Source organism: Hemitrygon akajei, chromosome 14 (genome assembly GCF_048418815.1).
Source record: "Hemitrygon akajei chromosome 14, sHemAka1.3, whole genome shotgun sequence".
In the NCBI taxonomy this organism is placed as follows: Eukaryota; Metazoa; Chordata; class Chondrichthyes; order Myliobatiformes; family Dasyatidae; genus Hemitrygon; species Hemitrygon akajei.
This window is the reverse complement of record NC_133137.1, coordinates 103086300-103106969: the sequence shown is the minus strand read 5'-3', so window position 1 is coordinate 103106969 and position 20670 is coordinate 103086300. Positions and strand designations below refer to the sequence as shown.

Genomic DNA, 20670 nt, shown 5'->3' with positions numbered 1-20670 from the left:
CTCCCTTACCAGGACAAACGATAGACCTTCCCAAGCATAAATCAATGCACTTACCTCCAATGTGGTGGTCTGTAAGAGAGGGCTAGCCAAGGACAAGTCTCACCTTTTAAAGCATGGGGCTGGGCGAGATAATCCAATTAAGGTGACCAATAATTTAGGTGTGCATTGATCCTCTTCAGTTTGCGTATAAGGAGAAGGTGGGAGTGGAGGATGCTATCACGTATTTGCTGCACAAATCACTCTCTCACCTAGAGGGGGTCAGTTGTGCTGTGAGGATTACATTCCTTGACTTCTCTAGTGCCTTTAACACCATCCAGCCCAAGATCTTAAGGCACAAACTAACGGAGATGGGAGTAGACTCTCACATGGTGGATTGGATAGTGGACTACTTGACAGATAGACCTCAGTATGTGCGGTTGGGAGACTGTAGGTCTGACACGGTGGTCAGCAGCACAGGGGCGCCGCAGGGAACCGTACTCTCTCCGGTCCTGTTCACCCTGTACACATCAGACTTCCAATATAACTAGGAGTCCTGCCATGTGCAGAAGTTCGCTGATGACACGGCCATAGTGGGGTGTGTCAGGAATGGACAGGAGGAGGAGTATAGGAAACTGATACAGGACTTTGTGATATGGTGCAACTCAAACTACCTGCGTCTCAATATCACCAAGACCAAGGAGATGGTGGTGGACTTTAGGAGATCTAGGCCTCATATGGAGCCAGTGATCATTAATGGAGAATGTGTGGAGCAGGTTAAGACCTACAAGTATCTGGGAGTACAGTTAGACGAGAAGCTAGACTGGACTGCCAACACAGATGCCTTGTGCAGGAAGGCACAGAGTCGACTGTACTTCCTAAGAAGGTTGGCGTCATTCAATGTCTGTAGTGAGATGCTGAAGATGTTCTATAGGTCAGTTGTGGAGAGCGCCCTCTTCTTTGTGGTGGCGTGTTGGGGAGGAAGCATTAAGAAGAGGGATGCCTCACGTCTTAATAAGCTGGTAAGGAAGGCGGGCTCTGTCGTGGGCAAAGTACTGGAGAGTTTAACATCGGTAGCTGAGCGAAGGGCGCTGAGTAGGCTACGGTCAATTATGGATAACTCTGAACATCCTCTACATAGCACCATCCAGAGACAGAGAAGCAGTTTCAGCGACAGGTTACTATCGATGTAATGCTCCTCAGACAGGATGAAGAGGTCAATACTCCCCAATGCCATTAGGCTTTACAATTCTACCGCCAGGACTTAAGAACTTTTTAAAAGCTATTATTAATGCTTTTTGAGATAGTGATTTAGATGCATATCATATTTTTTACTGAGTTAAGTATTGTATGTAATTAGTTTTGCTACAACAAGTGTATGGGACATTGGAAAAAAGTTGAATTTCCCCATGGGGATGAATAAAGTATCTATCTATCTATCTATTAGTTTAGAGGGACCAAATGTTGATTGGCATGTGGTGTGTCCTCCGACCAGCCAGGTGGCAGTGCATCTGTCACGTGGCCGGTATCTCTGGATACATCACTCCATTCTCCAAATCTTTTTAGAACAGATGTTTTCTCAGAATTATAGAATGATACTACACACAGTCCAGGCTATCATGGCTGCACCAGCTTTTGGGACAGCTGTCTGAGCAACATCAGAGTGAACCCAAGAAAAGACAGTACCTGGCCAAGTACTGAAGACCCGTGCTGACCAACTGGCTGGTGTTCTCACAGATATTCTCAAACTCTTGCTTCAGCTGTGTGTGGTACCCACCTGCTTCAAGCAGGCTTCAATCATACCAGTGCCCAAGAAGAGTGTGGTAACCTGTCTCAATGACTATCACCCAGTGGCACTTACATCCACAGTGATGAAGTGTTTTGAGAGGTTGGTGTTGAAGCATATCAACTCCTACCTGACTGGCAACTTGGATCTGCTCCAGTTTGCCTACCAAAGCAACAAGTTACAGCAGATGTCATCTCATTGGCTCTTCACAGAATCCTGGAACATCAAAGATGCATACATCAGGATGTACTTTATCGATTACAGCTCAGTATTTAATACCATCATCCCTTCAAAACTAATCAGTAAACTTCAAGACCTGGGCCTTGAACCCCTTGTGCAGTTGGATCCCGGATTTCCTCACTTACAGAACTCAGTTGGTTCAGATTGGCAAAAACATCTCCTCCACAAACATCATCAGCACAGGAGCACCACAATATGTATACTTGGCCCCATGCTCTACTCACTTTACACCTATGACCCTAGTACAGCTCCAACACCATAATACGAGTTTGCTGACTGTTATAGGCTGTTTCAAAGCTGGTGACGAATCAGCATACAGGAAAGAGATTGAAAATTTGGCTGAGTGGTGTAATAACAACAAACCTCTCACTCAATGTCAACAAGACCAAAGAACTAATAGTAGATTTCAGGAGAGGGAAACCAGAGGTCCATTAGCCAGTAATCAACAGAGGTGCAGGCAGTCTATAACTTTAAATTCCTGGGTGTTCAGATCACAGAGGACCTGTCCTGGATCCATTTTATAATATAATTGCAAAGAAAGCACAATGGTGCCTCTACTTCCTCAGGAGTCCATGGAGATTCAGCATGTCATCAAAAACCTTGGCAAACTTCTATTAGATGTGTGGTGGTGGAAAGTGTGCTGACAGGCTGCATTACAGCCTGGCATGGGAACACCAATGCTTTTGAGCAGAAAATCCTACAAAAGGTAGTGGACTCAGCCCAATATCTCACAGGTAAAGCCTTCCCAACCATTGAGCACGTCTACATGAAACATTGCCGTGGAAACGCAGCATCCATCATCAAAGATCCTGACCACCCAGGCAGGTCATGCTCTTTTCTCGCTGCTGTCATCAGGGAGAAGGCACAGGTGTATCAGGACTTGTACCATTAGTGTCAAGAACAGTTACTACTCCTCTTGAACAAAAGGGGAACTACATTCATTCTACTTTTGGTGTTCCCACCACAGATGGTTTCACTTTAAGGACTCCTTTTCATTGTTTCATGCTTGTTATTTTTTTTTTACATTTGGATTCGCACAGTTTGTTGTCCATTGATCCTGATTACAGTTATTGTTCTGTAGATTATTGTTAAGTATGCCCACAGAAAAAGAATCTCAGGGTTGTATGTGGTGACATTGTATGTACTCTGATAATAAACTTGACTCTGAACTTTGGTGCCAGTCTTTGCTTTTACCCCATAAGTACTTCTCTCAAGTGTTTTCCCACATCTTTTATCGTTTAGTGTCTTTCTTCTATCCTTTCAGTCTTATTTCTATTGCTTAATGGCTTTCATCAAGTAATGTTGCATATGACCATTTTGTTGTCCTTTATTTTGCTCATGGGGAACAGGGTACTTGATACTGTGTGGCAAAAATATAAAGGCCAGTGACTTGGGAGGCACAGTGGTACATCTAGTTAAGCTGTTACTTCATTATTCTAGTATCTTAGTTCATTCTTAACTTTGGGTTTCTGTAGAAAGTTTGCAGTTTCTCAGATTGTGTGGCTTTCCTCTGGGTAATTAGTTTTCCTCCTACAACCCAAAAACACTTGGGTTGGTAGATTAATTGTCCTCTAAATGTCCGCTTGTATACAGGTGGTGAAGTCTGGAGGGAGCTGGTGAGAGTGTGGGGGAAATGAAATGGGATTGATGTAAGTGGATTCAGGATGGCTGGGGTGAACTCAGTACAGTACACCGATGGACCTGTTTCTGTGCTGCGTGAGTCTGGATAGTCCTGAGTCAGCAGATGTGTATTCAAGTCACATCCAGAACTAGGGACTAAATACAAAGTCATGCTTTAGTGCAATGTGTTAAACCAAGCTTGTTTGATCTGCTGGATGTAAAAGAATACAGTCCACCCCTCCCCATCCCCACCCCCACACTCTGGAAGAACAACAGGACCATTATTTTGTTGCTGTGTCCTAATGCATGATAAATTTTGGCTTTGCCAGCAAGACGGATTCTGAAAACTGGAGTACATATTGGTCCTTATGAAGGGTCTCGGCCTCAAACGTCAACTGTTTATTCCCTTCCATAGATGCTACCTGATTTGTAAAGTTCTTCCAGCACTGTGTGTGATGCTCAAGACTTCCAGCATTTGCAGATTCTCTATGTTGCATTATGTTTTTTGCACTGGCAGCAGTGCTTAAAAGTGAGTTATGTTTCTGAACAGCCAGATCTAGAGGTAGCTTTCAATAAGTGGGACAGGTGAGTCTACATTCATTGACTTTGAATCTTGTAATGTAGTAGGTGAACATTTGGCCATAAGAGTTGATTATGGGCACCATCTTAATTATGGTTCTGTACAAATGTGCAGTAATTTTTGCACCTAGTCACAGAATACATGCAAAGACAGCAATGAAATTTGAATTATGGGGAATGCATAGGAAAGTGAATTATGAGCAAATCATCTATGAAGTTATTAAATAATACTGCCACCTCAAGAAGCCGCCTGACTTCTGACCCCATTTCTTCTTGTAACGTGCCCAGAGATTAATTTTATTCAGCCGTGTTGTAATTTCTTAATAGTTTGGTATCAGTCATAATTCATAATTTGCATTAGAGTCCAAGAGATAAAATTGTAATTATAATGTCATTCTCTCCATTTCAGCAATGCTGGTTCATCATTGATCATTTGATTTGGTTTGGAAATCTTGAGAAGAGTTGTAACTGGCTTGAAGTCTAACTGTGCACAACTAAATTAAACTTTGATGAATAGGGAGATGAACACAGCAATTAAATGAAGAATTGTACACTTTTTCAACTTCTAAATGCCATATGAGTTTTGCCAATCAGACCCTATCCTTTGACAGAATCTGTTATACCTTCATAAGTTCCAAATATTTCCTTTAATATCCCCATAGAAGTCAGATGTTCTGGAAGTTTAAGGGTTTTTGCATTTTTTTAAAAAGGTATCATTGTTTTTGAGCATATAGATAATAAGAAAGAGGAGATGCTGGAGGTTTTGGAAAACATCAAGTTGGATAAGTCACCGGGACTGGATGAGATGTATCCCAGGCTGGTGAGGGAGGAGACTGCTGAGCCTCTGGCAGGATGAAATTTGAATCATCAATGGGAACAGGAGAGGTTCCGGAGGATTGGAGGATTGAGGATGTTGTTCCTTTAATCAAGAAAGGGAGTAGAAATAGCCCAGGAAATTAGAGACCAGTGAGCTTTACTTCAGTGGTTGGTAAATTGATGGGAGAAGATCCTGAGAGGCAGGATTTATGAATATTTGGAGAGGTATGATGTGATTAGGAATAGTCAGCATGGTTTTGTCAAGGGAAGGTTATGCCTTACAAGCCTGATTGAAATTTTTTGAGGATGTGACTAAACACATTGATGTAGGAAAAGCAGTAGATGTAGTGTATATGGATTTCAGCAAGGCATTTGATAAGGTACCCCATGCAAGGCTTATTGACAAAGTAAGGAGGAATGGAATCCAAGGGGACATTACTGTGTGCATCCAGAACTGGCTTGTCCACAGAAGGCAAAGAGTGGTTGTAGGCGGGTCATATTCTGCATGGAGGTCGGTAACCAGTGGTGTGCTTCAGGGATCTGTTCTGGGACCCTTACTCTTCGTGATTTTTTTTAAATAAATGATCTGGATGAGGAAGTGGAGGGATGGTTTGTAAGTTTGCTGATGACACAAAGGTTGGTGGTATTGTGGATAGTGTGGAGGGCTGTCAGAGATTACAGCGGGACATTGATAGGATGCAAAACTGGGCTGAGAAGTGGCAGATGGAATTCAACCCAGATAATTGTGAGGTGGTTCATTTTGGTAGGTCAAATATGATGGCAGAATATAGTATTAATGGTAAGACTCTTGGTAGTGTGGAGGATCAGAGGGAGCTTGGGGTCCGAGTCCATAGGACGCTTGAAGCAGCTGCGCAGGTTGACGCTGTGGTTAAGAAGACATACGGTGTATTGGCCTTCCTTAATCATGGAATTGAGTTTAAGAGCCGAGAGGTAATGTTGCAGCTATATAGGACCCTGGTCAGACCCCACTTGGAGTACTGTGCTCAGTTCTGGTCGCCTCACTACAGGAAGGATGTGGAAGCCATAGAAAAGGTGCAGAGGAGATTTACAAGGATGTTGCCTGGACTGAAGAGCATGCCTTATGAAAACAGGTTGAGTGAACTCAGCCTTTTCTCCTTGGAGAGACAGGATGAGAGGTGACCTGATAGAGGTGCATAAGATGATGAGAGGCATTGATCATGTGGATAGTCAGAGGCTTTTTCCCAGGGCTGAGATGGTTGCCACAAGAGGACACAGGTTTAAGGTGCTGGGGAAGTAGGTACAGAGATGTCAGGGGTAAGTTTTTTTTACACAGCAGTGCGTGTGTGGAATGGGCTGCCGGCATAGGTGGTGGAGGCGGATATGATAGGGTCTTTTTTAAGAGATTTTTGGATAGGTACATGGAGCTTAGAAAAATAAGAGGGCTATGGGGAAGTCTAGTAATTTCTAAGGTAGGGACATGCTCAGCACAACTTTGTGGGCCAAAGGGCCTGTACCGTGCTGTGGGTTTTCTATGTTTCTATATGCTTTCTTTGTAGTGCTTTTCATGGGGTTGCAAAGTTTCCCTGCGTTCCCAAGTACATATTTGCTACAGTTATTAAGAGTTGCCCACACAATTCTGGACATATGTTGGTACTTTCTGAAAAGAGCATTGAACCTGAAGACACATGGAATTTAAGATTATGTTTTGTAACATGTTCTTCTTTTTCTATATGCATATCTTTCTCCATGGTGGACTTAAAAGTTGGAAGTCTTCACAAGGTCTTATCTGCTTGGGTAAGGGTGCAGTGAAGAAAGTCTCTGAAGGCAGGATTAGAAATTGGAGTATACTCCTTCACTACCACTAATGACCAACAGAGGGAGATGTGCATTTCATACAAGAAATCCAGAGCAACACAGAAAATGCATGAGGAACTCGGCAGTTCAGGCAGCATCTATCGAGCAGAATAAACAGTTGATATTTCAGGTTGAGACCCTTCATGAGGGCACACATTGAGTGATTGGTAGAGAACCACTATATTTTTGACTGTGAGTAGCACTACCAGATATTGATCCTTTTACAATGTAATTAAAAAGAAAGCATTTGGAAGAAATGTGATGCATCAGAGGGCAGATACACATATTACCTTGGACATGAAGGATGTAAATACTTGATGACCAACGTGGTTTGTGTCTGAGAGGCAGATTTGTTTCCTCTTCTAATAATTCCTGTGATCAAAAAGTTGTTCATTTACCCCTGCAAGTTCAGTTTACTTTCTATTTTCACCTTTTTCAGACCAGAAATGAAGCTAATTGCCACTTGACTGTGTTATTAAAATAAATGCCTCCTTCTAGCATATTTGTTTTCCATTGCCTTTTCTAGAAAAAAAATCTCCCCCCCCCCCCCCCTCCATTTCTTTCCTTGCATTGTTTTCCCTTGCAAAGTGAACAAATCTCCTCAATCTCTATTTGTTCATTTTTTCCAGAATCTAAAACTTGGGCAATTCTGAACAGTAGATGAGCCCAAGTTTCCAATTTGAATTTAAATTGTGAATTAACATTAACGTTGCATTCTTGGGTTTATTCCTAAATTTACACTTGCCAGTGTAAGATGGAACAAGCTTGGTGCTTTTCAAGTCCTTAATGTTCCAAACTGCTTCACAGCTAACATTTCAAACTGAAGTGAAATCAAGCCCAATAGTAATGTCATAGATGAAGAATAGATTCAAAATTCCTTCAGTTGATCTTTACTGAATAGAGCAATAGTTAGTGATAGGATTTTTGCCTAGGCAGCTACTGAAGTGTAAAATTCAGCCTGAAGATGTTGGGATAATTGGATTAGTGTAAATGTGAGAGAAGCATATTGAATTCACTGTGCTACTCCTGTTGTTTAATGGCCTGTTCCTGTGTTCAGTCTCTGCACTTTTAGCTAGTGGCCCCTTGAATAAAGTACCTGGAAATAAAACCATAACACACAGGAGCAGAATTAGACCATTCCATCATGGCTGATTTATTATCCTTCTTAACCCTATTTTCCTGCCTTCTCCCTGTTACCTATCAATATCCACTTGAAATACACCCAATGACTTAGTCTCCACAGCTGTTTGTGGCAATGAATTCCATAGAATCCTATCCTCTGGCTAAAGAAATTCCCCATCTCTGTTTTAAATAGATACCCCTCAACATTGAGTGTGCCCTCTGGTCCTGGACTTCCCCACTGCAGGAGACATTCTCTCCACATCCATGCTATCTAGTCCTTTCAATATTCAATAGTTTTTTTTTATGAGATCCCCTTCATTCTTCTGAACTCCAGTGAGTACAGGCCCAGAGCCGTCAAATGCTCTTATGTTAACCCTTTCATTCCTGGAATCAATTTTGTGAGCCTCCTCTCCAAAGCCAGCATGTACTTTCTTGGGGTACGGGCCCAATACTGCTCTCAGTACTTCTCTAATACTTCAAATGTGGTCTGACCAATGCCTTTTAAAAGCTTAGCATTTCATCCTTGCTTTTTTATTCTAGTATACTACTCTCAAAATGAATGCTAACATTTGCAAATGTATGACATATATGAAACTAGACTCGTCCCTTTTGAGAATAGCAAAACTAATTCTAAATTATGAAGGCAAGAACTGGATGTGACAGTGAACTTAACAATTGGCAGCAACTTTAACTTATTTCCTTGTAACGGAGAAGGCAGATCTATGGCCCATCAGGTCTATGCAGGTTCTCAGAATAATCACAATGAATCTATTTCCTACACATTCACTTGTGGATGTATACTCTCATGTTTGTTAACACAAATTCTACTACCATACACCTATACTTAGGGTTATTTACAGTCGCCTGTTCAGTTACCGGCATGCCATTCATTTCTCAAAAATAAGTGGCCTTTGTATGAATGCAGCAAGAATAGCAGCTTTGTGGCATATATAGTTGTACCACATAACTGAGGGAAAATTAGCATCTCTGTCAGCCACTTAAATGGTAGATTACCAGAATAGGTCAGAAGCTAAGTGTCCTTGGCAAATAACTTTCACATCCTTATCCCAAAAGTCTTTTCATTTTCAAGAAGGCACAATAATAGCAATATAATGCAATACTCATCTGCATAGATGAGTGCAACTCTAACAAGGGACCTAAGAATAAAGCAATTTGTTCATCACTGAACCTGCCTCCCTACCAAAGATGCATGGCTTCAGTGTCTAGCAGTAAAAATGGTGCACCACAATTACTTTCAAACACCACCAGCAGAATCTCCTATTTCCACAGCTGCTATTTAAAACAAAAGGTGTGATGCAAAAGAATAGTGTTATCTGCAGTTTTTTCTCTAAGTATTTCACCATTTTGACTTGAAAATGTGTCATTGGCTGAGTAAAAATTCCAGAAGCTCCCTACCCAATAACGTTGTGGGAGTACATTTTCAGAAAGGTTGCACTAGTTGATGGCTCCGTTACCACCATCTCCATTGGTTGAAGATGCTGACCTTGCCAGTAATGTTCCTATCTCCTGTGTCACTACTAAAGAAAGTCCTCTGCATCTGTACAGTTTGTAAAGCTGCTTTCTTCAATAAAACAGTGCTAGCATTTCTATAGTACTTCTATTGATAATTAGCTTGCCAGGAAAGTAGATCTAATATTACAGTGCTCTATACGGGTTAACTGATGGACCTTACAAACTCTGTTTGATCTGAAATTAAAACCCTTCTACTTGTGGAGAGTACTAGGTCAGTTTTAATGTTGTTCATCGAGCTTCCTTATGTACAGAGAACTGGAAAAGGGGCTGTTTCTCAGTTTATGAACTTTGACCATTCAGGATCTACTTTTTGTCAATCTTTCAGACTAGGGAATTTCAGTGATCATGGCATTTCTGTGAGGGAAATAGAGGGGTTGAGGGGTTTCTCTGTCTGAGGCTGTCATTTGTGGATTGGGGTGGATATCTGTTGTAGGAATCTGAAGCCTTGATTGTTGCAATGTACACCTGAATTCCTTGGAGTAACTGAATGAAGTGTTGCTTTTTCTAGAAAATAGGAACCACAGTATGTCTGTTTGTGTTTAAAAGATGTTGGAAATATTCAGCTGGGCAGGTGGCATCTGTGGGAAGAGAAACAGTTTGTTAGCAGTTGAAGACCCGTTGACAGAACAGTGCTGACAGAAGTCTTTGATTTACAATGCTAATAATGATTCTCCTCTCACAGCCTTCCAGTATTTTCAAAGATTTTCAGCATTTGCAGTTGCTTTGATCTTCACAATGGCATTTAGAATTTTTGAACCGGGTGATATATTCTTTAGATATCTTGCTGAAAAAGCACATGTTCCTGGGTTCTGGATTTGGCTCTTTCCCTACCAGTGACTTGGCCTAACACACTTGCGGGTGTAGCAGGGTGGCAGTTTCTATGTTACAGTTGTCCTGGCATTCAACATGGACTAATCAGGATGATGTTATTTTCCATGCAGATCTCACCAATATATTCGAGTCGTTCCTCCCCCAGCTTCTGGCCTACCCAAATCCAATTGACCCTCTCAATGGAGATGCCGCAGCAATGTACCTCCATCGACCAGAAGAGTATAAACAGAAAATAAAAGGTAAGAGTTGCTTTACAGTAGTATTTAATATCATAAAGTGATTCAAAGTTCAATCATTTAAAAAATGGAGGAAAGAAGGTCGATGGTTCTGAATAATCCAGTGCTGTTATCAGGCACTCCTGAATCACAGAGAGCATAATTAGAGAGGGACTGTAGTCTTTGATGAATGCGCAATGTACTCTCTCCTACATCTCTGTGCCATTTGTCTTTATGTTCTTTCCAGAACTGTGCAGAATGAAGCTGTCAATTTATTGCAAAATTTGATGGTTTTAGAAACAGCAAAGTGGCATTTTGTGGGTAGCGAGCCCCCATGCAGAGAACATACTATGATAGAATCCTTTTTGTGGCTCAGAATCAATGGCTAAGTGAGAAAGTCTGCACCATTCTGGCTTGAGACTTGTAGAGCATGTTTGGGGGACGGGGGGGCGGGGTTCAGCTTAAGTGTTTGCAACACTCTCTGATGCCATGTGATGGCATATCTCACTGGAAGTATTAAGCCAAAAATACTAACTATGAATTATAATTTAGTGAATATGGGAATAGGAGGGAAGCTCAGATGAATCCATGGTGCAGGAGAGGGACTTCTATATTACTGGAAAGGTGTCTGGGAAGGTGATCATACAAGCTGGATGAGCTGCACCTGAACTACGAAGAGTCCAGCATTTTCTGAATTATTTGGAATTGTTAGGGAGAATTTAAACTAATTTAGGTGAATGGCTCACAGGGTAAGAGTACATTAGGGTGTGAAGAGCAGACAAATATAGAAAGAAAATTAAGTCTCCAGGCACATGGGAGGAATGCAAGCCTGTGCTGTTAGCTTCAATAGAAAGTCTAAGAAGCAAGCTTCATTATCTGAAGGCAGAGATTAATTTCATATTGTTGCTATCATGGTTATGGTTAAAAGATAGGCAGGTCTGGCAACTCAGTGGTTCAGGGTTTGAAATCTTCGCAGGTGACAGAGGAGGAGAGATTTAGGGAGTAGCACTGCATTACTAATTAAGAAGTCTAATTACTACAGCAGCGAGCATGTCCTAAATGTTCTTCGAATGAGGATTTTGGTGGAAGTTAGCAAGAATGTGGTGATTGCTTTTCCAAAAATGTATTTATAGACATTCTGGCAATTAGCAGTGGATAGATGAACAGGTGTGTAGATAGATCAGAAAAGTCTAAATATAATAGAATAATATTTCCCTCAAAAATAACAGGATTGTTTTAATATGAATGGTTTAGAGGGACTGGAATTCTTAAGGGTGCATCAAGTTCAGTTTTTTTTTTTGAACCACTATGTAGATAGTCCCATTAAAGAAGGCATGATGTTGGCTCCGATCTTTGCAAATATAGCTGGACAATTGGAGGGAGTGTCAGTGGGTGAATATTTTAAGAATAGTGGCCATAATTCCATAAGCTTTGTTGTATACAACCACAGACTAGAAACTGAAATTCTGAATTGAAGGAAGACACTGAAAAATGAAATAGTTAAAGCTTGGCACTGATGAATTAAATTGACTTTATTTCTTACGTCCTTCACATGTAAGTAATTTATAATAAATAGAACAGCCAATGTAACATAGAAATACACTCAAATCAGCGTGAGTTAATCAGTCTGGTGGCCTGGTGGAAGAAACTGTCCTGGAGCCTGTTGGTCCTGGCTTTTATGCTGCGGTACCATTTCCCGGATGGTAGCAACTGGAATAGTTTGTGATTGGGGTGACTCGAGTTCCCAGTGATCCTACAGGCACTTTTTACATACCTTTCTTTGTAAATGTTCTGAATCATGGGAACTTCAAATGCTACAGATGCACTGGACTGTCCACACCACACTCTGCAGAATTCTAAGATAAAGGGAGGTACAGTTCACATACCAGGCAGTGATGCAGCCAGTCAGGATGCTCTCAATTGTGCCCCTGTAGAAAGTTCTTAGGATTTTGGGGCCCACACCAAACTTCCTCAAATGTCTGAGGTGAAAGAGGTGCTGTTGTGCCTTTTTCACCACACAGCTGGTGTGTACAGACCATGTGAGATCCTTGGTGATGCGGATGCCAAAGAACTTAAAGATGTTTATCCTCTCAACACTAGATCCATTGATGTCAATAGGGGTTAGTTAGCCTGTCTCCATTCCTCTTGTAATCCACAACCAGCTCCTTTGTTTTTGCAACATTGAGGGAGAGGTTGTTTTCTTGACACCACTGTGTCAGATGATGACTTTTCCCCTGTTGACCACCTCGTTGTTGTTTGAGATATTGCCAATCAATGTAGTGTCATCGGCAAATTTAATTAGCTGATTAGAGCTGTGGGTGGTGACACAGTCGTGGGTACACAGGGAGTAAAGGAGGGGACTTAATACACAGCCCTGAGGGGCTCCTGTATTGAGAGTCAGAGGATTGGAGGTGAGGGAGCCCACTCTTACCACCTGCTGGCGATCGGAAAGGGGGTCCAGGATCCAGCTGCACAAGGCAGGGTCAAGGCTGAGGTCTCTGAGCTTCCTGTCGAGCCTGGATGGAACTATGGTGTTGAATGCTGAACTGTAATCCAAGAACAGCATTCTCACATAAGCATCCTTCTCCTCCAGGTGTGTAAGGGAAAGAGAAGGCCTTATTTGGCAATCTGTACAGAGGCAATGGACATTGGCAAGGCTTAACTGGAGATGGATATTGTAGTTGGAGAATTTGGAGAGAGGAATGGTGAAATTCTCGAACAAGTCATTAGAAAGGAGACTACTTGATGCTCAGAGTTACAGGAGGCTTAATCACCAGGACCTGATGAGCTGTATTCCAGTTGCTATTGTGAGGCAAATACTGTCCTGGACAGAAATTTTCAAATCTCTTTGCAACAGCAAAGGTGATAGATGACTGGAGGATGGTTAATGTGGTATCTCTAATCAAAACGGTCATCATAACAAGTCATCTTATCACAAGCTAGTACTGTGTCTAACATCAGTGAGAAGTAAATTAGTGGAAAAACTGAATATTACTTTGCAGACAGAGGTGGGATTAGTCAACATAGTGTTAAACACAGGGAGAGTAGTCCGACTAAATTAACTGAATTTTTCAAGGAACTGATTAAGTGTGGTGTTAGAGGTTGTGCAGTTAATGTCTAAAGATTTTAGTAAAGCCTTTGGGAGTCTAGTCCAAAAGGCAAAACCCAAAGGATCCAGGACAATTTGGCAAGCTTGATCTCAAAAGTAGTGAAACGACAATACAGGGAAGAGATCCACACTCAACTCTCCACCAACAACACACGCAGCTTATAGCAAGGTCTGCACACCATTGCAGACTTCGGAGCTTAGTGCTGCTAACATCACTGCCTCTCTCCCAGATGAGCTATATCTTTTTTTACACTCGCTTTGTATCGCCAACACTGAGCCCCCGAGGAGAGCCGCTGAAGAGAACCGCACCTTGGTCATCTGAGGCTGAAGTACACAGGTGTTTCCAACGAGTGGACAGTCACAAGGCTGCGGACCGAACGGCATCCCAGGGTGAGCACGGCACAACTGAGGAGTTGTGTTTACAGACATTTTTAATCTCTCCCTTTCCCTGTGTAGAATGCTCTCCTGCCTCAAAACATCCACCATTGTCCCTGTACCTAAAAAGACCAAGGTAACGTGCCTGAGCGACTGGCGTCCTGACGCACTCACCTCAATAATAAGCAAATCCTTTGAGAGGCTGGTCAAGGATTACACCTGCAGCTTGCTACCACCCAGCTGGACCCTCTACAATTCATCTACCAACACAACTGATTGACAGATGACCAATAGCCACACCATCCTTGCACATCTGGAGAAGAAGGATGCTTATGTGAGGGTGCTGTTCTTGGGCTACAATTCGGCATTCAACATCATAATTCCCTCCAGGCTCGACGAGAAGCTCAGAGTCCTTGGGCTTCACCCTGCCTTGTGCAGCTGGATCCTGGATTTGCTATCAGATTGCCGGCAGGTGGTAAGAATGGGCTCCCTCACCTGTGCCCCTCTGACCCTCAACACAGGTGCCCCTCAGGGCTGTGTCCTAAACCCCTCCTTTACTCTCTGTACACCCATGACAGTGTCGCCACCCACAGCTCCAATCTGCTAATTAAATTTGCTGGTGATATTACACTGATTGGCCTAATCTCAAATAATAATGAGGCTGCATACAGAGAAGAAGTCATCGCTCTGAAACAGTGGTGTCAAGAAAACAACCTCTCCCTCAATGTCGCAAAAACAAAGGAGCTGGTTGTGGATTACAGGAGGAATGGAGTCAGGCTAATCCCTATTGACATCAGTGGATCTGGGGTTGAGAGGGTAAACAGCTTTAAGTTCCTTGGCATATACATCACGGAGGATCTCACATGGTCTGTACACAACAGCGCCTCTTTCACCTCAGATGGTTGAAGAAGTTTGGCATGAGTCCACAACTCCCAAGGACTTTCTACAGGGGCAATTGAGAGCATCCTGACTGGCTGCATCACTGCCTGGTATGGGAACTGTACTTCCCTCAATTGCAGGACTCTGCAGAGAGTGGTGCGGACAGCCCACTGCATCTGTAGTTGTGAACTTCCCACTATTCAGGACATTTACAAAGACAGGTGTGTAAAAGGGGCCCGAAGGATCATTGGGGTCCCAAGTCACCCCAACCACAAACTGTTCCACCTGCTACCATCCGGTAAATGGTACTGCAGTATAAAAATCAGGACCAATAGGCTCCAGGACAACTTCTTCCACCAGGCTATCAGACTGATTAATTTACGCTGATCCAATTGTATTTCTGTGGTGTATTGACTGTCCTGTTGTGCATACTATTTATTACAAAGTACTGTAAATTGCACATTGCTCATATAGACGAAGGCGTAATGTAAAGGTTTGTGTATGTGAAGGACAAAAGAAATAAATTCAATTCAGTTTAGTTCAAATTGGTTTGGTAATGGGAAGAAAGGGATGATAGTTGAGGATTGATTTTTTTGTTTTTTCAGAACTTGCAGCCTGTGATGTATTGTAAGGATTGTTGCTGGGGTCCTTGCGCTTTTGTAACTCAGCAAACTATGAATATAGGAAATATGGCTAAACTAGCAAATAACATGAAGATTGGTGATGTGGATATTTAGGGTAATCTTTTGGTTCCAAAACAAAATTGATCAGTTGGTAAGATTGGCAAGAAATTGCAGATTGAAATGTATAGCAATACTTTTTGGTGGGACTAAAAGTTTAGTATATGCAGAATCAGGTTTATTATCACCGGCATTATGACGTGAAATTTGTTAACTTAGCAGCAGCAGTTCAATGCAATACATAATCCAGCAGAGAGAAAAAATAATAATAAAATAAAACATAATAATAATAAATAAACAAGTAAATCAATTACGTATATTGAATAGCTTTTAAAAACGTGCAAAAACAGAAATACTGTACATTTTTTTTTAAAGAAAGTGAGGTAGTGTCCAAAGCTTCAATGCCTATTTAGGAATCGGATGGCAGAAGGGAAGAAGCTGTTCCTGAATCACTGAATGTGTGCCTTCTGGCTTCTGTACCTCCTACCTGATGGTAACAGTGAGAAAAGGGCAAGCCCTGGGTGCTGGAGGTCCTTAATAAGGGACACTGCCTTTCTGAGGCACCGCTCCCTGAAGATGTCCTGGGTACTTCATAGGCTAGTGCCCAAGATGGAGCTGACTAGATGTACAACCTTCTGCAGCTTCTTTCAGTCCTGTGCAGTAGCCCCTCCTTATGAGACAGTGATGCAGGCTGGCAGAATGCTGTTCATGGTACAACTATAGAAGTTTTTGAGTGTATTTGTTGACATGCCAAATCTCTTCAAACTCCTAATGAAGTATAGCCTGCTATCTTGCTTTCTTCATAACTACATCGATATGTTGGGACCAGGTTAGATCCTCAGAGATCTTGACACCCACTAGTAGGCATATCTCACTCCTGTACACCTCTTGTCATCACCTGAGATTCTACCAACAATGGTAACAAATTTATAGATGGCAGTTGAACTATGCTTAGCCACAAAATCATATGTATATAGCGAGTAGAGCAGTGGGCTAAGCACATACCCCTGAGGTGCGCCAGTGTTGATCCTCAGTGAGGAGGATATGTTATCACCAATCCACACAGACTGTGGTCTTCCGGTTAGGAAGTTGAGGATCCAATTGCAGAGGGAAGTACAGAGGCCCAGGTTCTGCACATAGCAAAAGATAGGATTCCAGGAAGTAAAGTACCTCAGTGTACATATCTAAGGATCTTTGAAGAAAGCGCAGCATATGTAGAATCCAGGCTGGGCTAGTTAATTGAATACACACTCTGCTTGATGGTAAGAAACAAATAGTGATGGGAACTGGTTTCTCAGGATGGAGATCTGTGACTAGTGGTGTGCCTCAGGAGTTGGTGCTGGTTGCATTGTCTGTCTTCAATGTGTCAACTATTTGGATGAGAAAGTACAAGGAAAGGTTAGTAATTTTAAAGCTGACCCTAAAACAGGTGGCGGTGTAGGTAGTGAAGATTATTAAGAATTAGTCAGATCTTGATCAGCTGGGTCAATAGGCCAAGGATTTGTAAATAGTTTAGCTCATGTGTGAGGAAGCAAACTCCAGATAGTTCTTTCAGAGTGAAGGGTAAGGACGGGGGCGGGGGGGGGGGGGGGGGTTGGGGTGGAGACCTAAGAGTACAGGGAAATGGTTTGCTGTGAGTGATGGGAGCATTGAAGAAAGCTCCCAGTGAGGGTTCTGAGTTGAATCGTACTTGAACAGGATACGAGTAAGGTAGCACTTGGAATATTGTGCTCGGTTTTGGTCACCTGCTGTAAGTTTGTCATTACACCAGAAAGAGCAGCAAAAAGAAAATCTAGAAAGATGTTGCCAGGATTTGAGGGGCTGAGTTTAGGGAGAGTTTGGACAGGTTAGGACTTCCTTTCCTGGTGCGTAGGAGTCTGAGTGATATATAAAATTATAAGAGGGGCAGAAATAGGGTGAATGTACTTGGTCTTTCTCCCCCCACAGTTGGGGGAATAAAGAGCTGGAGGGTATCGGTGTAGGGTGAGGGACAGGTTTTTATTTATAGAGAATGGTATGTAGTATATGGAATGAACTGTCGGAGAAAGTGGTTGAGGGAGGTACAACAGCTTCTAAAAGACAGTTGAACATATTTATGGGTAAGTAAAGGTTTAGAAGGATGTAGGCTAAAAATGCACAAATGGGACTGGTTTGGATAGGCATTTGGTTGGCAAGGACCTGTTTCTATGCTATAGAACTCTGACTCTACAAGCTGAATTTATTTGTGGAGCAGATAAAACTGAGGGTGACCTGATTGAGATATTCAAAATTGAGAGGCATGAAGAGCAACTTGTCCATTTATCGGAGGTGTCTGTGAAGGCGCAGTGGTTTCAGGTGAGGAACTGGAACGTTGCAGAGGATTTGAGGATTTTTTTTGCCCAAAGGAAAGTTGTAATCTGCAACTCACCAGGAGAGTGGGTGGTGGAGAACATGGATACAATCAACACTTAAGTCAGCAATGTTGAGAAGCACTGTGGACTGAAGTGGGATTAGTATAGAAAGGTACATGATCTTAGGGTCTCACCCTAAGCAGATTTGTTGCACATAACAGGATTATATATCTGCCAATCTTGCCAAATGATTAACTTTGTTCTGCAGACAAAGACTACCCTTCTCACTAACCACAATAATAGTCTTCATATCATCTTCTAACCTTGATTATGCCTCCTACAATCGCAGCTAAATTGCCAATGTATACAACACAGGACAAGATGCCAATGAGATGCTGAGCTTGAAAGGCCTGTTCTATCCTTTATGACTATGGCTTAACACTTCGTTAAACTTGCTGTTGTTTCAAACAGGTCTATGGAGAAGAACCGCTTTAAGGAAATTAACTCTGAACTGATCAGCAAAGCTCAGCATCTTAAATGAATTCTTGCACATACTTTAATAGATGGTGACAGTGTTTATGGATACATCTCTGCTATTGATTAAAGCTAAAGTTGACATGTTACTATAAAAAAAACATTCTTTAAGAGTGTACAAAATGCTTGTAAACAATAGAGCACTTAGTATTTCAGTCAAAAATTGTATTGTACATAAATGTAAGTCCCATGCATGTGGCTGTTTCTTTCAAAATCTGTTGGGCTTCTGAATTTACACCAGTTTAATCTGGTACTGGTTCTGCCACCATTACTCAGTATAGCTGATAGGAAACTGCACTGAGTTTGCTCTCCACTGTAGCAAAAGATGCTGCATTTTTTAATGAGATTTTGGGCTAGTTTTTTTCTCTCTCTGCACAACCACCAGCCTCTGATTCCAGCTCAGTTTTCAGTTTTAATTTTGAGTTAATTTCCTGTTTAGAAGCATATTCATCTTTTGAGTCATTTTGGATCCCTCAACATGTGGTTTAAGCATGTAATCAGAGTGCAAAGTCTATGGTTGTGACCTTTTGTCTGTGGTCTTGAGTCCGGGGAAGTGAGACAGCTTTGCGTTCTGACGTGGCAGTAGCAGTATCAGTAACTAACTATGCCACTTTTCAAAATCAACTCACCATTTATTTTGTTGCTGCTTGGTTCAAGTTCAAGTTTATTAACACTTAATTGTGTATACGTACACTGTCAAGTGAAACAATGCTCTGCCAGAATTGATGTGTTGCATTGCTTTAATATTACATTTGAAATTGAGAGATTTGCCAGTCGCTGATTTTTTTTTTCTTTCCTTCCCCCAAACCTTAAATAGAATACATCCAGAAATACGCAACAGAGGAGGCACTAAAGGAACAAGAGGAAGGAGCTGGTGAAAGTTCATCAGAGAGTTCCATGTCTGACTTCTCCGAAGATGAAGCCCAGGATATGGAATTGTAGTAGTGTCCCCAACCTCTTTCAAAGAGACAGACTATATAATTTCCTAACCATTGAAAAGCAGACTATAATATTCATATTTAAAAACAAAAGAGCAATTTTTTTTTATTACTAAAACCAGGTTTTTATGGATAGCATTGGTATATTATTGCCCTGGATTTTTTTTCTCTCCTTGGTCATTGCTCCAACTTGAGGTGCATCTTACCCCACATTCCAATGGTAGCTATGTGAGGCCCAAATGCATGTTATCACATAACCTTGGTATTCCTAACTCATAAGTATTTTGGCCCCCAAATGGAAGAGAGCAAGAAAAAGAGAGCGGCGGATTGGTGAGATCAGGATATCAAGCAAGCAAGAACAACTGCTTACCCTGTCCGTATCTTGACCAGAAAAGCAGCACTAGAGAGAACAAAGTTTCAGTAAAATCGAAGCACAATGGAAGGTTTACTAGGCAGAAGAAAAACTAATTTTATTTGCTCTGCATGTTTTTTGTTTCTGTTTTTCCTCGTGAATAAAATTGGACGTACAGATTACAACATCCTTTTTTTATTGTGGCATGATATGGAAGAATACAACTTGTTTAGGACTTTGGTTCGTAAAGCAGATTTAATTATAAAACAAAACCTAGTGTTTGTGGCTTAACCTGAAGGATAGTATTAAGTAATTACTAGGTAGTGGTGAACTTGATTACTCTAATTAGCACGTTGTATTATTATTGGGGGAATACTTGCCAGCACCCTATCTTGCTATATAGATTTTTTTTAAATGCCTATTGCTATGTGCTGACTTATACCTGTTTGACTTATTTAGGGTTAGTTAGTATGCTCGCTGGTGATTTCAAAATAAAAAAAATGTATATTTTCATTGTTACAATGGTTGATTTGGAATTGATTGTAATGGTACCAGTTGCTGTAAGTACTATATATACTACATGAGAAGGTTTGAATCCTTCTCCTTCATGATCTACACTCACTTCCAGCCACTTCACCATCTCACATCATTTAGTCTTTGTAATGTGGTTGAATATAGGGAAATCAAGATAAAATTCCTTTGTATCCATTATTTCTAAAAAGTGCTCCCAAGTGTGGACTCATTAAGCTCGGGAAGAGCCATTTCACCCAATTTGCCTGGGCCAGATCTTTGGAAATATCCATCTACCTCTACTGTTTCCTCATAGCTTGTTGTCTTACCCTGATATTTTTGTTTCCATGAAGTAAACACAATATATTAAAATTTTGAGTTGATTCATAATCAAATTAAGAGATCACAT

General features: G+C 41.5%; 1 protein-coding gene across 2 annotated transcripts in view; it reads left to right on the top strand.

Moving 5' to 3' along the window:
* The window catches only part of ube2h (ubiquitin-conjugating enzyme E2H (UBC8 homolog, yeast)), a 110658-nt gene extending 90385 nt beyond the window's left edge, over positions 1-20273 (top strand). For both annotated transcript variants that reach the window (XM_073066822.1, XM_073066823.1), the window contains 2 exons: positions 10450-10578; positions 19279-20273. In XM_073066822.1, the coding sequence (XP_072922923.1) occupies positions 10450-10578; positions 19279-19403 (254 nt within the window). In that variant the 3' untranslated portion in view covers positions 19404-20273. The remainder of the gene's footprint in view (positions 1-10449; positions 10579-19278) is intronic.
* Positions 20274-20670: the final 397 nt, after the last annotated feature.